Genomic DNA, 13,446 nt, shown 5'->3' on the forward strand with positions numbered 1-13,446 from the left:
AAAAACGTTTCTGCCACTCTTTAAGGCAGACAATTGTGTTTTTTTCCCCCAAATTAAAGTACTGAAGTCAATGTCATATGCTTAATATGCAATGTCATATGCTAAGGAAAAATGAACGAATAAGCGGTCGAGTGGCTCCCCCAGCTGTGATCAGGTTCCCATCGTTCACTTCTGGGAGCCGTTCAAAAGAACCGGCTCGTTCGAGAACACTTCTGTCCACAGTCCACCTGTGAGAGATGACCAAGTGCATGCTCACGCTGTTGTGGACTGTAGGTTTGGCTGAGGCGGCTCTGCTCACTCTCTCTCTCTGTTCCTGTCTGTTTGAGTATAGACAGACAGGAACAAAGAACAGATAGGTAGATCCACTGGGTTAAAAAGAAAATGTGATAAACGTTACCCTCTTGTCTGTCCCTTCTGTGTCGTGGTTTTGAGCCAGGCTGTGACACAGGGCTATAAATTACATTATGTGAAGTTATGTCCATCGTTTGTCTATATATAGCCTACTCATGACATTATCTGATTGATCTCGCGTCCGGACAGAATTGTCTCTCGATCCGGATGCGGACTGCAACCCACCATTTGGTGAAGCCCGGACTAGAGCAGCTTGATAGGGATAAGTTACAGTAACTTTAAATGTCAACAGTAGCCCTATCAAGCAGCCTCAAATACAATACCACCCCACCCAGTGTGTTTGTTTATGAAAGCCTAAGGATTAGAAGAAACTAAACACCCATGTCAAACTCTTATTGTATTTTTCAACTATGACTTTAATGCTTTGTCTATTATTTCACAATAAATAATGTGAGCAAACGGCAAGTACGCGGCCTGGGCACGCCTTGATACAATCTGGTTGCATGTCCATGCTAAATGTGTTCATAAGAATTAAGGGTAGCCTCAGTGACCAGGTGGAAAGCAGGATGATGGCAGCTTTGACCTACCTAACACTTTTCCTGCTCACAGGTATTTCTTATCTGACTTTTTAAAATATATTTTCATATCATGGTAACACTTCGGAATTGGGTTGACCATTATACATGCATGATTACTGTCTTTGTAAATTTATAAGATGTGTTCAGGGCCTGCTTGGTCCTTATTACGATTGTATCATTAATAAAGGCCTTATTGGCAGTGAACAAGAAATTAATCAAGACACATGACAAATGATTGATTGAGGAAATATCTTATAACATAAGTCACTTATTTAGACAGTTAGGCATGTATTTCTGGCAAACATATGATAAATTCAAGACTCAACGCTTGTAAATGTTACTATGTGTTACATTCTGATTCATAAGATAGGGTGGACTACAAATATAGGACACCTTTCATTACGTTTTAATTATTTCATCTGGAACACTGTGAACTCCACTGTTATACTGGCGTAATTAGCATAAGAATAACATAAGAATACTGTGTCAAAGTACTGTACATACAAAGTACATTAGTGAAATAGAGAGAAACCATCAGTAGTGTCAATCACAAATGTACTTTGTATGTACAGTACTTTGACACAGTATTCTTACAATGTATACTGACCTTTTAAGATCCATAGTTGTTCAAAATACACTAAATGCATAAAGAGTACTTTGTTCAAGTTTGACATTTTACACCTTCACATCTCTCTGCTACAGTAGCTACAGTGAGATAGCAAGATATAATATCAACTGCTGTGATTGTCATAAATTAATTGTATAGTGACAACATACCCATTTCACCATTCAACCACAAACTGTATTCATGTTTTTTTCTAAATATTTAAAAAACAAATACAAATATGTTCCAGTGACAAATATGTTCCAGGAGCAAGGCACCTAACCCCAGATTGCTCCAGGGTCTGTAAGCAATACCCTGTACCTAGCGTAAGCTAAGTGCAATGTAATGTACGGTCCTCATCACAAGCACTCAGAATACATCATGATAACAGTTACTTTCATGTTTGGGTCTAAATGTAATAGGCTACCTTTTGCTCCTCAACAAACATCACATGTTAATGATGTTTAAACAGACCCAAAGTTCAGGTCATGTGGAAGTAGCTGTTTAATGTACTCCCTGACTGAAAATAGCCAGGACAAGAATGGGTGTGAAGGCTTTTCCTGCAGTACAATGGCCTGGGCAAACACTATCAATGAGTCACTGACAACTGTATGCACTGTAAAAAAAAACCCAACAACAATCCTACCAATCAGACTGCCATGCATGATGAAACCTGTGTACCTTCAGGTCTGTGTATTTGTCAGAATGTTCTGGAGCGTGGCCCTGCCATTGGTGCTGTTGGGGGCAGTGTGTGGCTCAAAACAAACGTAAGTAACCCACACGAGCCCTACATGGTCCTGCTGTGGAGTCGCAACTTGGTGAACGTTATCACCTATGTGGAAGGCGAGCTCAACACTACGTACAGCCACGTCTCTCTCAACAACATCACTGGCTCTTTGGAGCTCCGGGACTTGACTCTGGGAGACGCAGGTGTTTACTACCTGGATATGGTGCCAACTGGATCACCTGCAGAACATGGGAAAATTACATTGCAGGTTTTTGGTAAGTGTGTGTGTATGTGGGGTGTGTGTGTGTGTGTGGGGGGGGGGGGGGCACATGAACTATGATGGCTCTTGTGGGAATAAATAGAAATTCTTTTGGCATTTTGTTTAATCACCACACCCAACCCATAGCGCAAAATATTTGACCAACAAAAGAAGACACATAATGCGTATTGGGCCTGGTTGACAGCAAGTGGTGTGCTGTGAAGTGAACTGTCAAATGCTGTCTTGTTGGGAGATGTATTAAACAGGCTGGGTTGTTTATTTCTGAAGGGTTGTTTTTGGGTCTATTTCTAACTTCTTTGATTTGTGATGCGTTTCCATCAGAGATTATATCCAATGCCTCCATCATACCCACGCCTGCTGTCACGATTGCTCACCAGAGTTCACTCCACTTAACCTGTGAGGCTCAAGGGAATATCAGCAGCATCGAGTGGACAAAGGATGGAAGGCACCTATCCCTTGGCGGCAGAATCAGCCTTCAACAAAACAACAGAGCATTGGTCATAAGCCCGGTAAAGAGAGCAGACGATGGCCTGTATGAATGTCTTCTCAGCAATCCTGTCAGTAACATGACAGCTGCCTACACATTGGCTGTCAGCTGTAAGTGTCTTTGCTTTATTTGGGGTATTTATTTAAAATTATATATATGTAATAGGGTGAAGGTGGTGGGTTCACCCAAGAACCCGAGCAGGGTTTAAACCAATAAATGATCCAAGGACAAGTGATTTGAAGTCAGGTATAAAAATATTTGTTTTATTTAATTCAAAAAATATTCAGAAAAAAAAGTAAATGAAAGAAAAACAAAATAATAAAGCTGAGGCTGTATGGGTAGCAGGCTAGTACATACGCAGTGGGCCCCACTACTACACTACCCTAGGTGACCCCCCAAACCCGATATGGTATATAGTGAAGGCACTGCACTCCAATGAGAGCCACGCGGCTCAGTAATCCACAGCAAACTGTGATACACACATAAAGGTGCTGACACACGAATGGGCCCTTGCTAGAGGTATGCTTGAAAGGTATTCGATAACAGGGACTGCTACCCAGAGCCTCAGTTAACAAAAAAATAATAACAGAAATATGTAGGCCACTTGGCCACCAAAACTGTTAAAACACAAATGGCTTGGAGGTAATTGTACAAACAGGGAGAGGGGAGAAAGCGGCACAACCACTCAGGGATAGCGACGCTGGTGCCGCTGAAACAAGCCAAACATACACATTAGTAAAAACACAAATTGTTCCCCTCTAACCATCACATAGTGATGGTATAGCCTTTTGCTATTACCATACACATTTTTAAAATATTTCTCAAGCATGAGTATTTATTTAATAAACATTAAAACATTACAATAAACATACCAATTTGGTAAGGCAAGAGGGCGACCTGTAGTACAATCAAAAGTAGGATACCTGTTAAGGTGAACTCAGAGGTAGGCCTACACTCTGGTGGATGAACAGCGCAGTAACTCCAATCACGCAAACCCCTCTCCTGTTTTTAAATATAAGCATGCCAGAACATGAGCATCGGTGATACACCATCACAAATCACACTCGACAAACCGCACGGGGCTAGGGACAGCAAAACACTGGTAGCTACCTGGTATGTTGGCGTCCTAGCGTGATACTCCTTCGACGGCTTGTTGACTGTACTGGGCCAAGCATGCGAACGCTTTCCCTGCTATTAAATGCAGACATAGGCTAGTTGTAAACAATTGCTATGATGTTACATCAAAGCCGATAAATCAGTACAGCGTAAATTCAATGAAGTGATAGCTACCTGATGCCGTTTCGTTTGTTTCCTCGGTGGCGTGATACTCCACGCTGGACCGTGGGTATGGGCGGAATGCCAAGTGAGTACGCTTTCGCTTAGTTCTAGCTCAGAGCTCGCGCTACGACTGACCCAGTGACTCAGGGATTAAAGTTGGTTCCCAGCAGCGAGAGTGGTTAGCTTACGTTGGAGTTAGCCTTAAGCTACAAACGGAGCAACTCTCACCTGCTCTGTATGAAAGGGTTTCGAGTGATTTTCCTAATCCATTTATCCCCTCCCTTGTGTCCCAAGACACCGGCTTCCGGTTTTAGGAATCACGGTTTCAGATTAACGTCAGTGCTCCCTCCACTGGGAGGGAGTGTGTGTGTGTGCAAATACATGTGTGTGTGTGTGTGTGCATAGGAGTGAATAGGACTGACACTACACCCGGTCACATATATATTTTACAGGCAACACTAAGTAATCATTTCAAGCTTTCTCCAAGTAAGTTTCTGAAATAATCTCATACCTTACGGTACATACACACCGAGATACTCACGTTCGTTTAATGTGTCCGAGTCACGAGTCCGAGAGGTTTGCGGGCTGCCTTGCACACTGCACAGTCAGCATCCACGTTCTATCCGCAGGCAGCAGCCATTCATTTTCAATGGAGCCCGCTCATTGAATGCGGACGTCCGCGCAGGAAAATAGACTTGAGTTCTATTTTCAAGGAGCATCGCGGACATGTCCGGTCGGGCCGGATATGAGCCGCGCTTACATTATGCTTACACCGCGCTCCTGTGTGCAAGGCATGATCTGTTTGTATGTATTCTAACCGTTTCGAACTGATACCGGACACATTCAGTAGACATTAAGTAGACGTCCGTGCTTGCGGTGTGTATGCACCGTTATAATCAGTGGGGTCACGATTTCTGCTATGGGGTGAAAAAAGGCACTTTTGAATACCTTCTAAGTAAGCTTGGTAACTGTACCAAACAAGTTTGGAGAAAAGTGTCTCTGTGAAATAGGCCTACTCTATAGACCCCTTTACTGTTTGTAAACAGATATGACGTAATTTGGTTGCGTGCGCATCGTTGGAGCAGAATCGATCATGCACCATTCACTTGTACAGAAACTAGCTAGGTGTTTTTTCCAAAATAAGACAACGGATGGTCAGACATGCAGTGGGCGCCACAGACACCACTGGCATTTCTGGTGATGTCCTCTGTCCAGCCACTAATTAATGTCTTGTAATAACAAACATCTCCTTATGCTTCTGGAACAGCTTCTTCCCTCTCGGAACAGCATAACAAGTGTACTTTTCGGAATCTCTATGTTTAGCAACATACACGCTTCAGGGCAGCAGGTCTTCTCTCTTTAGAGTGTGCACTGTCTGTGTGTGTCTGTGTGTGTGTGTTCACAGACGGTTTTTACACAGTCTCCCCACTCCCTATTTTACCCATGCCTGCAGTTCACCTAGGGGACACTCGAGAGAGCACAGCTCATTCATTCTGAATGGAGTCTGCAGTTCTCCGTTGGCGCCCCTAGAGTGCAGTACCACCCGTAAGAGTGGAGTCTCTCGTAATACCAATAAAATCTCTCTGGTGTGTTTGGGTCAACGATGCGCACGCATTTAGTACGTGAATTCTGAACGGGACAATGGACAGCCCTATTCACACTCCATCAAAGATGGAAAGCTTACATGCAGTGACTTTGTCCAGATGAAAGTATTATTGCAAGTATTATCAATTGTTCTTGTATGTAGGGCTTCTACAATACTATTAATCCTTCTAGTGTGGCAGAATATACTGTATGCGCACATGTGTTGCCAACAGCACGTAATTTCAATTTCCTTGTATGACCTGTGCATATGAAGAAACTGACAATAAAAGCTGACTTGACATGACTTGAACTCTTAAAAGTCTAGTTGACAACTTTGGCTAAATACAGTAGCCTACCGTTTGTCTTAAACTTGCTATGTTATGTCTGGATGTGCAGATGGACCTCTGAATGTGACCTTAAATGGACCGACAGAAATCAGTGACTCTGTTGATGCAACATTCCTCTGCTCTGCTGAATCCTACCCCCCTGCTGAGTTCTCCTGGACATTCAATGGCGCAAGCATAGACGTCACTGGTGCTGTGTACAAACTTATAAATAGTAAAGTAGGAGATTCTGGCAACTATACATGCACAGCCAACAATTCCAACACTGGCAGCAAAGTCTCCGTCACACGTATGCTGATTGTGTACGGTGAGTTTGGAATCATAAGAGGAAATCAATGACAACTGGAGGACTTTTATAAATTCTTGATACATTTCAACTTCTTTAATTATTTAAAATGTGTTTCCAACAGAGATTATATCAAATGCTATCATCAGACCCACTCTCATTTGCTTAGTGCTGGCTTTTTGGAAATGTTAAACAGCTTGGATGGGCTGTTTTTGGGTAGCCAGGCAGCGCCCTCCTACTGACGCAACACCCGCTGAACAGATTTGAAAGTCAATGATAATCAGACTCGTTTTTGGGTGTATTTCTAACTTTGTGATGCGTTTCTATCAGAGATTATATCCAATGCCTCCATCATACCCACGCCTGCTATCGAGATTGCTCACCAGAGTTCACTCCACTTAACCTGTGAGGCTCAAGGGAATATCAGCAGCATCGAGTGGACAAAGGATGGAAGGCACCTATCCCTTGGCGGCAGAATCAGCCTTCAACAAAACAGCAGAGTATTGGTCATCGACCCAGTGGAGATAGCAGACGATGGCCTGTATGAATGTCATCTCAGCAATCCTGTCAGTAACATGACAGCTGCCTACACATTGGTTGTGAGTTGTAAGTGTCTTTCATTTATTTATTTATTTATTTATTTATTTTTATTTTTATTTTATTTTTTTAATCCAAGCAATACCATAGATTCTTTAAGTCTAGATACGCCACTGGTTGGTTTCACTGTCTATTTCCGGTTTCCGAAACGAGGCAGGTTTGTATTAGTTCTATGGCAGATTTAGAGCTGTAGTTGCAGTTCCACCCTTATCCACGTGGGGGCCCGGAGACCAGAATGAATGAGTGAGTCCTATGGAGTGAGTCCTATGGAGCAAAATGTCACAGGTAGGGGGCGCACACGTTTACAAGCGGCACCCCCTTTTACCACCATTACCCTGAGGAGTTGACTGTACACCACCAAGCAGACCAAGACACAAGAATTGGGTTTACAGGATTTGTTATTTATTTATTAAAGCCAAGGCCCCATGTTTACCCATGTAGGGTCAAGTTTACCAGTCTCTCAGTCCATCCATCCATCCACCCAGTCCATGCTCCCCACCCCTCAGCAGTTCAGAATGTCCTTGTCCAAATGGCTCTCCGGGAGCAGCGGTCTCTCAGTGGCATGTGCAGAGCCACCACTTCGCCATGGCCAGGCTGGGGAGCAGAGGAGAATAATTATCAGTCCGTGGGCCTCCATACAGTTGTGGGTTACCACCAAATGCAGAGTCACCGTTACGCAAAGTCAGTTTAGAATGCTGCTGCATTGTAAGTTCCACACGTGAGGGTATATTACGCACACTAGTGCAGCACACCATAATACTTTATTGCAGGCGCCAAAACGTTGCACAGCAAATCAACAGCAGCCATTTGCACCGGCAGAGCAACATTCGGTGGCCTCCGTGTATGGCGGGGTAGAAAATTTATAGCGAGGCCCAGTAGGAGAGAAAACGAGAGCGAGCGAGCTAGGGAGAGTGAGGAGGAGAGCTAGGGCCGGGCGCAGCTGCCCGTCCAGGACGGAGGGTTGAGCTTCAACTTGAAGTGCCACAGTATAAACACATGAGTCCAGGTTATGGAATTCACTTAACTTTCAGTTGCGTCGTGGCTTCCACTCCTGAGTCGACCCATAATCAGTTAATCAGTGTTTTAACAGTCTTGTTTACTTTCCTGTGGTCTGTCACCTAAAAGTGTCCGTTGGAAACAAAGTTGTTATTTTTTTTGTCCCCTCCCCGACTGGTCCAGGTCACCCCTGTGAAACAAAACCCCTCATGGTGCCTTTATCTCAGTATATGATTTTTTTCTGGAGTAATTCGGATGTTGCTTTCAAAAGACTATATATAGAAAATAGAAAAGAAAATAAAGGTCCGCAACACTGTTAAATGCTCCCAAAAGATTTATTGGCACGACGTTTCGGACTCACTGTCCTTCATCAAGAAGAAGAAGAAAATACCCATGGCTGAGTTTTAGATCTTTTGAGCCACGCATATGCTTAAAAGGTGATTTTAAGTGTCTATGACGTCACTTCCTTAGCAAAATGCTAGCGAGTAGTGAGCAACAAAAACTCCTCCTGTAAAAAATCTAACGGACATATGTGTTTTTGTATTAAACTGTTGAGTGAAACCCTTATTGAAGAGTCCAGAACGACATTCAAATCTGAGCTTTGTTGATGAGACCTGGGTGAAAATTAAGATTTTTAGCATCTATCTCCATTGGGTCCCATTCATTCTGGTCTCCGATGCGCGACTAGTGGAGAACTCATTGGAACTGCAGCCAAAAACTATAGAACAGATACAAACAACTGGTACTGTACAATGGGGCTTAATAGCGAGTGGCAAGGCTGTTCTATAAGAGCTGTGGCAATACTAAGTTAACCTGGTTCTTACACACTAAGGTGGGCGGAAATGCATGAGGGTCTGCGTCAGAACCAGGCTAACACTAAGTGGTCCTCTTAAGCTTTCTCCAAGCAAGTTTCCCAAATCATCTTATTTAGTGTCAGTGGGATCATGTTTTCTGTAACAGGGTGGAAGGCACTTGTGAATTCGCTAACCATACTTACCTACTAAGGGACTGTTCGTTATTTATTTTCGGGGTCGTCGGAAGATGTCCACCTTTGATCATCAAATTTTGCATGACGCTCCCGTAACGAGCTTCAAAACTTTGATGACCTTCCCTGTGACGCCGTCAAAAAATGCATGATCCTCCTATACGGAGAAGTAGTAAATAAGCCTATTCTACTTTTCTTTTTTTTTTCAAATGCTGATTGACCAACGCTGCTGCTTACTAAATGTTATTGCACCTTGATCTTGAAAACTATAGCTTACTTCACCAAGGCACTGGCATTTCGTACATTTATCCTCATGATAATGTTCTTCAGACGGTTGACAGATGTTCTTCAACGCAACAGGGGTCTGATGATGTGATCAATTTTAGTGAAAGGGGGAGGCTGTTTTGGAATGCCTTTTCTAATAAATGGGCCAAACATTTTTGGATGACCCTCCCCTAGCGAGCTAAAAAAAATTAGGGACCCTCCCCGCAGCAATGAACAAAATGACGTGACCCACCCATATTTTCTTCCGGTGACCCCGAAAATAAATAACGAACAGTCCTTAATCTTGATAAGTGATTATGTAAGTTTGGAGAAAAGTGTCTCTGTGAAATAGGCCTACTCTATTGACAGCCTTATTCACACAAAGATGGATAGTACTTAGGCTACATGCAGTTCTGACTTCGTCCACATTAAATTATTATTTCCATTATTACTAATTTACTATATACTGTATGCAATACTATTAATGGTTCTAGTGTGGCTAAATATACTGTATGTGCATATGTCTTGCCAACTCTTAGGAGTCTAGTTGACAACTATACTCTTTGGCTAAATACAGTAGGCTTCCGGTTGTCTGAAACTTGCTATGTTATGTCTTGATGTGCAGATGGACCTCTGAATGTGGCCATAAGTGGACCGACAGAGATCAGTGTCTCTGATAATGCAACATTCTTCTGCTCCGCTGAATCCTACCCTGCTGCAGAGTTCTCCTGGACATTCAATGGTGCAAAGAAAGACGTCACTGATGCTGTGTACAAACTTATAAACAGTACAGTAGGAGACTCTGGAAACTACACATGCACAGCCAGCAATCCCAACACTCGCAGAAAATTCTCTGTCACACGTATGCTGATTGTGAATGGTGAGTTTGGAAATATAAAAGGAAATAAGTGACAAATGGAGGACTAACTGCTGGATGTAGCCCTTAAAATCACATGTACGACTAAATTTGTGGGCGTGAAAATGTCTTAAAAATCGTTCAGAGCGTTTGTTTAGTAATACATTTCATTTTAAGGGCTCTGCACTACAGGGTCATATTTACATACTGTGAATACTGTATTATGTAGGTGGATATGTGAGGTGTATAATGTATACTAAACAGAAGATGAAGCTTCCATTTTCCTCACTTCACTACGTTTAGTTGAAACAACGACATTAGAGATAAAATATGATTGGATGTTTTTGTTTGTTTAATTCCAGGTGGACTCAGCTGCTTCAAAAGTGGAATTCTGCCAGGAGTCACTCTGTCAATAACCATGATGATTGTCCTTGTTTTTTGATAGCAAATCGTGTCGTAATAATAGATATGGAACAGATTAAACAGTGTACATTTTCAGAGAACTATCAACATATAATAATATGTTATCAAGACTTCAGCACTCAAACGTTAATAGTTTGTGATATTTGGTGGGGTTTTTTTTAAAGTATAGTGCAAATACTATGATAACAGGGCATCCCAAAAAATGTAAATACACTTTAAAGCTTTGCAAAGCAAGTGTTTAATAAAAGTAATCTATTCAATGTGTAGTAGAATTGACAGACATAATTTTGTCACCACCTGCTCTCAAACTGATGTATGATGTAAGACTCTAAACTGCAATCCTATGGCAGCCATGTCGCTTTAGGAGACGACAAGACTTGGAGAATGAATGGAATTGAATGGAAAGTCACACCCATTTAGGAGACTCAACTTAATTCCATTTTGTTGCATTGGTGACGTGTCCTGCAGCTTATCTTGGGCTACCAAATTGAATGTCTTTGCTTAAACCAGATAATCTGTAACCAATGAGAGGCATCGAGTGAAACATGAATGGGTTTCAAGGGAGCTGTCAAAATAACTTTGTTACAATATTTTTTTCCCCATTGTATTACTTTTTGCCTGAAACTAGTCATAAAAAGAATTCATTTGAACCATACTTAGATTATGTGTGCCTATAGAATATAGATTATTATATATTGAGTCAGCAAGATATATTTACAGTATGACACCAAATCCATACATTAGCAGAATAGTAGCCAGTACAGGTCAAAATCTATACACCCAAAGAGCTTGACAATACCTCCTCTTACAGAAGAATAACCATAATTCGTAACAGGACATGTGACCTTATGAGGTTGATGATGACTGACAATTGGAGTAAAAAGCATTTTAGTATTATGGGGCACCTAAGTCACTTCCTGACTTCCTGGCCTTAAGTTGTAAAAAAAAAAAAAAGAATGGAAGAGAACAGGGCGAGTCATGGTGGATTTGTGGTGAATGGGTGGATTTTAAAGACTTGGATTGGCATCGTAAGTCTACACATTTCAAGCCCAGTCATTTTTTTTACCTACCAGGTCCCATGATGCAACAGGAAAGGGCGGAGACTTAAAGGTTCCTCATTCAGGTTTCATCACTTGCCTGCGTTCGCCACAGATATCCTATAGGATGACTAGATACGTCATTGCGTAGGCCTATTTCAAGCACGTCCGCACAGGTTGGCTATATTAGCACAGCCTAAACTCTCCACAGACCCTCCGTTACACCTGAAGTAAACTGAAGAATTGTAAAAAAAAAAGTAGGGCTCCTTAAAACTTAAAAGTGTAGACTGGGGTAAAACGCCCAGGAGGAGAGTAATACATGCTTCCCACTTAGCCTATTTGTCCAAAAAATTGGATTGACCTACAGCAAATACACATACCATTGCTGTGCATTACGTTGACGGCATGGATAATATTCATTGCACCAAATTAAAGACGACAGAGATGACGTAGGCCAACTGGAAGATAGATTGACAGCGCAACAAGTTAATTCTATCTAGATGGCTTAAGCGTCACGACTCATTTTGAACACAAGGTGGAGCTGTCTAAACCAAAGCAGAATGTAGACTACAACGTTTATTTGTTATTTTACTGAAAATATAAAAGAATTCTTTGTGCATTTGTTTATGGGATCTATTTAATTACCTGAATAAGCCTACTAAACTATATTATACATGATTGTAGGCCTATGCACATTATAATATAATGTAATAGCCTATAATATAATAATAATAATGTGAATATTCATCACTATGCAGTATCAACATATACTTTCGTTTGGATTTTTTTATACTGTATAACAAACCAACCCTTTCGAAAATCGATTATGGTCTCTGAAGACCAAAAAGCTCACTGCAACTGGGTCAGCCAGCAGGCTGTGCTGACATGGCCGCCATGCGCGGACGTTCGACTTGACTGACGGGAACGTGGATGACGCATCTAGTCTTCCTATAGGATATCTGTGGTGTTCGCTATCTAGGGGGAACTGCATGTTTCCGAAGGACCAATAGGTGCCAATGGGAGTTCCTATTTAAAAAATAGTTTAGAATTTCAAATGTACACACCACCCAAAATAAACACAATGCTTGAAGAACATGCCTGTACATTGACTAATTATTCTACCTTCTTCAATGGCAGTATGGAAAAATATATTCTATAAAATGATTTCATAATTGCAACAGATCCTGGTATGAATTGCATTAACATCAAGAAAACAATTGTATGTTTCTTTGGTACTTGTCGCATTCATGTAAAAAATCACACACACAAATTGCTGTTTTCCATATGGTTTTATGCTCATGTCCAACCACAAGAGGCCAGTAAACGTATATTCAACAAAACACTCTTTATGACCTGACATTTATGGCTTCTTGACAGCCTGAGGAATTGAGGAACTTTGCCACCATGATAGCAGTGTCTGGCTTTTGGTTGTCAGACCACGGCTGCATGGCAGAACTAATGCTGTCTTTATAGCCCCTATGAGAAGAAACATACGGTAACACCACAACTCAACTGTCCCTGTTTTGGCAAATGTGATTTTGTGTGGGATTTGTTTGTTGAGTGTAAGGACTGCAGTTGCAGTTTGTAGGGTCATTCCAGCTTGGATTTAACTTCCGGAATGGATCGCCATCTCAGATTCACTGTCCTCTTAGTCTCAGCTGGTAAGAGACATCATTTTCCAGTCTTGTGCAGAACATAATCTCACAGACCACATGATATGACTTTGAAATGTATTATTTATTCATTACAATATTGAAATGTAAATGTCA

The 13,446-nt window shown here is 41.7% G+C and overlaps 1 protein-coding gene across 1 annotated transcript; it reads left to right on the forward strand.

The window, feature by feature from the left end:
- The first annotated feature begins 860 nt into the window (after positions 1 to 860).
- LOC134448819 (carcinoembryonic antigen-related cell adhesion molecule 5-like) lies at positions 861 to 12,903 on the forward strand. The gene is made up of 7 exons (XM_063198478.1): positions 861 to 960; positions 2,221 to 2,535; positions 2,862 to 3,137; positions 6,286 to 6,540; positions 6,850 to 7,125; positions 9,987 to 10,241; positions 10,580 to 12,903. The coding sequence occupies exons 1-7, from the start codon at positions 861 to 863 to the stop codon at positions 10,657 to 10,659; spliced, it is 1,557 nt and encodes a 518-aa protein (XP_063054548.1). The 3' UTR covers positions 10,660 to 12,903.
- The last annotated feature ends 543 nt before the right edge of the window (positions 12,904 to 13,446 follow it).

This window comes from Engraulis encrasicolus, chromosome 5 (assembly GCF_034702125.1).
Source record: "Engraulis encrasicolus isolate BLACKSEA-1 chromosome 5, IST_EnEncr_1.0, whole genome shotgun sequence".
Taxonomy (NCBI): Eukaryota; Metazoa; Chordata; class Actinopteri; order Clupeiformes; family Engraulidae; genus Engraulis; species Engraulis encrasicolus.

What these genes read in the sequence shown, in the direction of transcription:
- LOC134448819 (XM_063198478.1), top strand. Translation starts at nt 861, where the DNA reads ATGCTAAATGTGTTCATAAGAATTAAGGGTAGCCTCAGTGACCAGGTG. An exon ending in CTACACATTGGCTGTCAGCT is followed by an intron (nt 3,138 to 6,285) that starts GTAAGTGTCTTT and finishes CTGGATGTGCAG; the next exon opens with ATGGACCTCTGAATGTGACC. An exon ending in ACGTATGCTGATTGTGAATG is followed by an intron (nt 10,242 to 10,579) that starts GTGAGTTTGGAA and finishes GTTTAATTCCAG; the next exon opens with GTGGACTCAGCTGCTTCAAA.